The following is an 8,546-nucleotide window of genomic DNA, read 5'->3' as shown; positions in this document are numbered from 1 at the left end:
TGGAAATAAAATATTGACTTTCATATGAGGCGCATTGTCAAAAGCAAGATACAGATGTGTTGGTTTTGGAATTAATGTGTTTTTGTTTGTATGTCAGAAGTATATAAAATCCTTATTCCTGAAATAAAAATTTGATCAAATGCTTTGACTAAACTATTGCTTGACATGAACTGTAATTATAGAAAGATATCAAATAACACTGTCTGGAAAATGGTGTTGTTTTGTGTGTACATTCAGTTTTCAAAATTGACTTGACTTTAACTACAGGGAAACATTATTGGGTTTTTGTTGTGCCATATAATGATCCGTTTTATGTTGTTACACATCTTATTATTCAATCTCCCCAATCATCAGGAACCTTTAAAATCATGGTCTATAAAACGTTTCTTTTCAAAATGGTCTTCATCAAGCTTTATGGTGTGATTTATTAGTTTAGATTATTATTTCATTTTATAAATGCAGAAGTATTCTCTGGAACACGATGTCTTTCTTTCAAAATGTTTATTTTGCATCAACCAAGAAGAAAATATTAAAGGGCTTACATAAGCTGAAAAGGTTAATATACAGTACTTATACACTACTCCTGTTACCTGGTGGGAACCTTTAACACGTTTGCAATGATTTGATGTTTCAATATAACTTGATAATTACACTGAAAGCATTTCAAGTTTAAAACTAAAAGATTGATCATTGTTAAGAGCATGAAGAGCATCAATCACGTATTCTAAAGCTCATCAACATGTTTGGACTGAAGATATCTTACATAAAATATGACCTGTGATTTAAGATTGGAATGGTTAGAGTGGGAGACGGCAACGCAAACGATTACACCTACACATTTTTTAAGGTTAGGAGAAAACAGTTGATACTATCCACAATGTTTGCACACCATGCTTTTATAAGCCCTTTAACACGAAAAAACTATCATTTTACAAAAGGAGAAAACAACAAAGTATACAGTGATCTTTCTGCATTCTTATTGTAAAGGTGTATCTTACAAGGGAAACAATTAACCAACCCCTCAGAAAAAAATATCTACAATACTTCACCTTTCTAGAGCTAAGCACTAACATATTAAAGTGATCAATCACAGCAGGCTCTGAGATTTGAGAGCAGCACTATTTGTAACGTTTCTCTTACTCCTCTTAGCAACAATGTAGGACTCGAATACAACATTGCATCAACATGTTGTTATACATACTGTACATACAGCTGTGATATAGAAACATGTTACTTGAATGCCTTTGCGGAGTCATTCAAATGTTACTATGCAGTCGAAAGAGAAGCGTCACATATAATGCACGATTAAACTTATAATCTACTCAAAAGGGTGGCATTATCACCTACTGTACTGTATATGTGCCCTTCAGTCATGTCATATTACCAGGGTCTTCAATTTGAAAACCAACTTCTAACGCTGATTCAAGGTCTTAACTCTCACCATCTCCTCTTTGTTAGTAGTTGGCTTTGTGTGATACATATTCTAAAAAGGGGGGAGCGTCCATAAAAAATCCATTACTTAGAAAGACACGCCAAGGTGGACTGTTCAGGTTGTACAAACAGTTCAATATCTGGTGTATGGCTGCTCTCTGTACACTCCTTTAGTTGTCCGTGCCGGCGGTGCCTTGCTGCGATTGTTAGTCCACTCTTCTTGACCTGTTTCAGAGGGAACAACAGGGACAGGTAAGGGACAGGGGAAATGCTAATATACAGCATGTAGGTTACCACTACTTGAGGTGTGTTTGTGGAAATGGACGTCCCTGTTATCAGTGTGCTGCCGGAGAGTGTGACATTGGCGTGACTTGTCAAATCAAGGAAGCTACTTCAGAAACGAGTAAGTTCCACAAGGGTTTCAAAAGACTGGTGTTGACTTGAGTGGACCGACAAAAAACAAGTCGTTGTCTGCAAGTTCAAACAGAAGCTCAATCATGAATCTGCGCCTTACACCTGGAAGGATCCATTCTAGATAATTGAATCAGAAGATCAAATAGCGACTTGAAAAGAGCCTGTTTAGTGTCTCCAGGCGAAAGGTCACAATTACCATTAGTCTAAATCAGCCCCCATTCACCCCCATCACTGTCGATGTGCAAGTGCCTGCGTCGATGCCAGCCTTTGTCTGATCTCCAGCCAGCAGAGACTTGTCCCTTGAGCTGAAGCTCACAAAAGGCCTGTTTTCCCTGTGACAGGGTCTCAGTTGGCAGCCCTTAACCAATACTCTTTAATTAAACTTGTCAACCTTTAACTGACAATCACTTTAGAAACAGTGACCAAGGTAACCTTGCGTTTTGAGAACAAGGGTGTACATCAACTGTTTTTCTGAAGGACTCCTTTGAACTGCCAGACATCCTTTTCTTCTCTACTGCAAGTCAGCACTTTGATAGGGTAGTGTGCCCGCATGGTTACAAGTGTGCACATTGTTTTGTTTCAGCTTTTTCTTCATGCTTCGTAACAATTTATCTGTCACGGCCACAGCCCTGCCCCCCCCCGGTTTCAGTTTTTTTGTCCTGCCCTAGTGTTTCCCTGTCATTGTCTTCACCTGTTCTCGTTAGCGTTATTGTGTCCACCTGTGTGTCGTTTGGTTCTGTGTATTTAGGTTTCTGTTTTGTGTCCAGTCTTTGTCTTGTCCTTACAATACCTGTCCCTGTGAGTGCCCTATCTGTTCCCCTTTTTTTGAGAATTAAAACCCTTGTTTCGACCATGCCTCGCATCTCTCGTGCATTTGGGTCCTACCCCTCCTCACACCCTGACATTATCACCCAGAACATTGTGTCCACATATAAATTTGTAATATCTTCCCTCAATTATTGATAATTTAAAGGATGATTATAGACTAACAAGCATATCCACCATAACTATTTAATCAACATCATCTCACAGACCATGGCAAAGGTTGCCGTCATGTACTGTATGTATATTTAGTGGGCATGAAACTGCCAGAACACAAAGACGTGACATCTGCTGACGGAAGACGACAGTTTCTTAATGAGAACACATAAGAAAAGCGCCGCTACTGAATACAGGACTCAAACAGTGTTGAAACTTCTCAAACTGGCATGATTAACAGATCCATGCTGACCATAAATCGAGAGAGAGATTCATCTGAACAATTCGCTCTTTCGTGAAGCTGTAAACTCACCGTATGAGTCGTAGGATTCCCCGCTTACCACATGTCCATATTCATAATAGTCTTCTGAGCTGAAAGGAGAAGAAAAAGAGAAATGCGATCAGACAAAGTGCATTATTAGAATGGAGATGTACACAGTCTTTATACACGGTACATCCACCTCTTCTTCATAGAACGGAAGAGCAGAACAATGGAATGGAACAATGGTGTTTCCAAGTGTTGCACAGCATGGTAACCATTATGCTGTTGTTGTTGTTAGTTAACTCTTGACAGACTAACAGATTTGTCTTACTTTGTTCCACCAAATCACAAACAATATGTAAACCCAGCAGTGAAGGAGCCTGTGCAATACCCTGCACTGTAAGACAACCAGAGCACACTGAAGGAGTCTTTAGCACACCCTCTACTGAAAGATAAGCTGCCAAGAGAGGATCAGACAGGCTACAATCACTCAAAAGTTTGTAACATCTGTGCCTTCACATGGCAATTTCCTGGCACGTCTTTTTCCACAACCTAACACTTCCATATCAGCACATATGGAGATATATGAGAGATGGCAACTTTAATGAAAAGTAAAAAGGAGGCCATCTTGCATTGAAGTTCATTTCTAGCTTTCTCTCTTTATTTATCTGCCGTCCCCGGTGAGTTGCTGACAGAACAATCCTGCTCCGGCATCATTCAGTATCAGTGGCATCGTTCAGACCCGGAGAGGTAATTCATCATAAGACTGCCACTAAGACGGCGTTGCCCATCACCGCTGAGTCCTCTCTCCCAGCCTGTCAGTCTGGCCTGTCACACCAGCAGCCTCTCTCTCCAGCTCGGGATCAGAGAGCTGCAGGTGCCCCAGTTGGGGCTTAGCATTCAACCTCAACACCACAAGACTTCTCAAGGGGAGAACCTTTACGATGTCGTGTCCCCCAAAGCACTAAACCATCCATTCTTGATTGATAACTAAATCGGTTTGTTGTACAAAGTGCTGTGAATCAGACAACCTGATCGGTGAGAGGCATCTCAGGATAGGATAAACAGGCAGTCCATGGTGTGTGTGTGTGGAGCTCGCTTGCTTCCAGAGTGAGGATGCTCATGTGTGGAAGTCACTGACTAAGGGAGAACAGATGTTGTTTTTCAGAGAGAGGTGAGATTTCTAATCAAACCTCACAGTAGAGGTGCCACCATGAGCCTGCCACTGGTGTCCAGTCGCTAAATATCTGACACCACTCTTCGAGAGAGAGAGAGAGAGAGAGAGAGAGAGAGAGAGAGAGAGAGAGAGAGAGAGAGAGAGAGAGAGAGAGAGAGAGAGAGAGAGAGAGAGAGAGAGAGAGAGAGAGAGAGAGAGAGGAGAGAGAGAGAGAGAGAGAGAGAGAGAGAGAGAGAGAGAGAGAGCGAGAGAGAGAGAGAGAGAGAGAGAGAGAGAGAGAGAGAGAGAGAGAGAGGGGAGAGAGAGAGAGAGAGAGAAAGAGAGAGAGTTGTGCATCTTTTCTCTAGCTATGTCACACAGACCATGAGAAAACCTGACAGGCTATTCAAAATCATTAGATTTCTCACCATGACCAAACACTGGGGTGTGCTGCAAGGAGGACATCTCTGAACAAACATCAAATTACAACAAGCCACCAACTACATTTTTCCAAAACCCATTTTTCAAAAATCGCATTGGAAACAGTTGACAAAAACCTCCCCCTGCAGTCTGCAAAGACAATTAGACAATAGTTCAGAAATGCTCTGGAATGGTTTTGGAAGGGTCCCCAGACAGCTGCCAAATCAAATGCTTTCCCTTTAACGGAGAAAAGGAGGATACCAAAAGCAGTTAGGCACCTCTAATTTCTGGGGTGACATTTTGTCAATATCCCCACGCTGCCTCCTTTCACCAGTGTCCTATTCTACTCAATTACCCTGAACGGTGAGTCCTCCAGAAGGTCAAAGATCCAGAGGAAATTACTGGTGCATAGTTCATGTCTTTAACTCAACAGCGGTCAAACACCCCTTATCACATTTAGATGTCAATCAACCAGTTATAAACATAAATATTGAAGTTCCCATGGTGTGCTATATGTGACTGGGACTAAAACAATCAAACAGTAACGCATTAAATTAATTTTATAATGTGTTTTTTTTTTTATCACAGTCAAACTCCATAAACATTCCTTAAACGCTAATGATAGCGATGGAACCAAGACATTGCTGTGTTGCATAATTCTACATTTCACTTCAAAGGAAGGCTTTTAGTTTCCTGCTGGTTCACACTAGCAACATAAAGGTAATATGGCATAACAAGGCAGAGGCACCAGTGGAAAATAGTTTATCGCTGAGAACTTTCAGTTGAAAAGACTGGCTGTGGTTTACTCCCCTGTGTATTACACATTTAGCATCCCTGGTTGTGAAGCACAGCTCGGTGTACTGCAAACAGCATGGCTGGCAGCATGTGCACAAGCAAAAGATGAGATGTCCAGGGCATTGAAAAACTCCTCGGAGATATTGCCCTGTCATAGGTGTGAAAGCACTTTGACTCTAAATAGGTCAGTCTTTGATTTGACATTCATTAGCAGGGATGCGCATGTCCGGTGTTCCTATGTCTCCCAGCCTGTTAGGCAGCCAAGGCACGGCAATCTGTCTTAACTGAGGCTAAGACCTTGAGAAATAAACGCTGTGCCTATTAAGTACCCCTGTCCCGTGATCACGACGCAGGAATTTCAAACCTAGTTTTCCACAGGTATATGCTCCTGCCTCTCACATGCATCTGTCATCTCCGTGAATAGGCGATCTTAACCACTGATGGTGGCGCTCCCTGGCGCCATTAGACAGATGGCGGCGTTAAATCTGAATGATGTAGTACATGTCCCCGGTGGACTTTGTTTTGCTACACCTCCATTACTCTTCCAGTCCTCTGTGATAAATCTGGGGGAAACCTAGTGAGAGAGGTGCCACATTCCCAATGTAACCCAGTCAGTTGTGCCTTTGTCGTATATTTAATAGCAGTAGAGGGAGCATGCGGGTAAAAACAAACGTCAAAGTCAGTGTGACATCATTAGTCTCAGACAGAGAACCAGGCAATACTTCCTGGGTATTCTGACATGCTTTTTTTTTTTTTGGGGGGGGGGGGGTGCTGGGTTAGTGAGTATGCTACTGTAGCATTCTCAACTCGAATGTTGAGACCAGAGGATGACAAGAACAAATGAAAACGTGTGGAGAGAAGATCCCTGTGCGGAGCTGCCTGACCACTTTCTAGGGTGACAACAGACTATAAAGGAAAATGGCCTAAAAATAAATCTATTTAGTTTCCTGCATATTGTCCAAAATGAGGTTCACCTAACTGCAACTGACAAGGTCCCTCTGGGACCACGGTTGATTGCTCGACACATGGACTGATTGCAAGGCAATCTCTACTGTTGCACTCCTGCTGTGGTGTCACAATGATGGACAATGGTGGTCAACATCATGGATGTACAAATGTGTCAAATGTGGTTTGCCTGAATAGAACCCATTCCAATTACATTTACTTTCAAAAATGAGAATGGAAATGAACATACGTAAGTGTTTTTTTTGGTTGCTATTGTTATGGTTTGTTACTATGGTAGCTCTAAAATAAAGAATTTAAATGAATGCCCAGTGTATTGCAAAATAGACTCACACAATAGAACATGTTCACAGCTCAGGAAAAAGGCAGAAACTTCCAGAATCCATCTCAGGACCCCTAGGTCACACACCGTGCTTTTTAGCTCCAACATGTCTACCAGCATGACATTTCCTTTTTCTTAACCACGCACAATGCATCTCCTAACAAAACGTTTTGATCGAAGACACGGTACATTCCCCAATAGAGTCATACTCTGCCCTCGGTGGTCCAGGCGAAGACTGCCCTTTGCTATTCACACATGCAGAGCTGTCCTCTATAGTACTCCACACCTGGATCCTGGATTGAGTTTTACAGCTGTTCCTGAGGGACATGTCTGCCCTTTGCAAGAGTGTCACAGCCCTGACGGTAAATGTAGCCCTATGGGAGCCAGCGCGATGACGAAGAGGTGCTGGCAAGCAGGGCGGAGGGGGAGGAAGAGGGGGAGTGGGGGGAGGGGGAAGAAGGAAGGAAGGAAGGAAGGAAGGAGAAAAGAGGGGCGAGAGGCGTCCGTAGCCTCCCGTCTCAGTCTCACAGGTGACAGCGATGAAATAACGCTTTGTTCGCGACAAAGCGACGAGCTGGCCTAGCCCAGGATGACCTCTCCCTGGGTCCGGCTGGCGCTGGGCCGCACCTGTCATCCTCCTCAATTACCCACAGGGAGGTCAGACCTGCTCTCACACTAATACGATTAAAGAGACTCTCCACGCCTCCTCCTCCTTCCCGTCTCCCCCACGACCTTACACCTGATTAATACCCACACGTCTGCGCCACCCCGCCCTCCGTCAGCTCTCCCGAGCGTAAGCCCTTTGCTGCTTTTAATAAGTGGATGATCATTTGAATCGCTGCGCAATACAAACACTCGAAGGGAAAAGACTGCGATTGATTGCGGTTCGGTGGACCAACAGCTCTTGACAGTTCCCCACAATGCCATAGGTGTCAGGCTGCTCCTCTCTTCGAAAACATGTACATTTCTTCTTGCGTGTGTCTCTGTGCGATTGAAAAACCTTGTTGAGCTAAATTCTCATGTCTCAAGGTTATGTGCGTATATCCTTTTTTTCCTATTCAACATACAGTTGGAAAACGCTGCCAACACACTGACATCTAATGAACTAAAGTGTTGAGAATTATATTTTTGTTCACCCGGGTTTCCGAGTTGCAAACACAATCCTTTATTACACAAAATATCTTCCTCTCTTCCTGTAGGTGGTTGTGGTATTAGAGTGAGGGGGTGATATCATACTAGGGGAATGTTGAATTGCCTTGCTTGTTAGCCTGCAGCAACAGAAGTCCCTGCCACGTGGCCAGATCTCGGGTCTTCAGACTTGAAGCTCCTGAAGGCAACATGAGGCATTGTTAAGAGACTGTCTGTCCACGGATCCCAGCTCACGCTCCTCACGGGCCCTGCTCCAGCTCTGACCTGTCAGGCTGTTATGAGGGGGGACTGTCTAAAAAATGACTGCACCTTTTCCATCGAAAGATTTAATGAAATGTAACTACCTCTAAAAGTGGAATGGCTTTAAAAGGAGGAGCTGTTGTCGAACGATTGCAATGAATGCACACAATGCAAACACTGCGCATGTTGTCAATCTATTTCCAAGACACACAACACTGTAGGAATATAGCAGTATTCTGCCGAAACTGAGAAGGCGCCTTCTTAAACTGTCATGTAATAATAATCTTGTATCAGTTAGGAAACAAACAAATACAAACAAATGCACGCTTGTTCGCGAGATTTATAACAACTGCTGTGTTCAATGACTAACATTGTCAACATGATGACCAAACTCATAGCAATCAAAGGTATGTCAA

The 8,546-nt window shown here is 43.1% G+C and overlaps 1 protein-coding gene across 1 annotated transcript in view; it reads right to left on the bottom strand.

The window, feature by feature from the left end:
* Window positions 1-515: 515 nt before the first annotated feature.
* khdrbs3 (KH domain containing, RNA binding, signal transduction associated 3) overlaps window positions 516-8,546 on the bottom strand; it is a 50,152-nt gene continuing 42,121 nt past the window's right edge. The window contains exons 8-9 of the mRNA XM_067256014.1: window positions 3,137-3,195; window positions 516-1,656 (exon numbers count right to left, since the gene is read on the bottom strand). Coding sequence (XP_067112115.1) covers window positions 1,565-1,656; window positions 3,137-3,195 — 151 coding nt within the window. The 3' untranslated portion in view covers window positions 516-1,564. The remainder of the gene's footprint in view (window positions 1,657-3,136; window positions 3,196-8,546) is intronic.

The sequence above is a fragment of the Osmerus mordax genome, chromosome 18 (assembly GCF_038355195.1).
Source record: "Osmerus mordax isolate fOsmMor3 chromosome 18, fOsmMor3.pri, whole genome shotgun sequence".
In the NCBI taxonomy this organism is placed as follows: domain Eukaryota; kingdom Metazoa; phylum Chordata; class Actinopteri; order Osmeriformes; family Osmeridae; genus Osmerus; species Osmerus mordax.
This window is presented reverse-complemented; position numbering and strand designations above follow the sequence as displayed.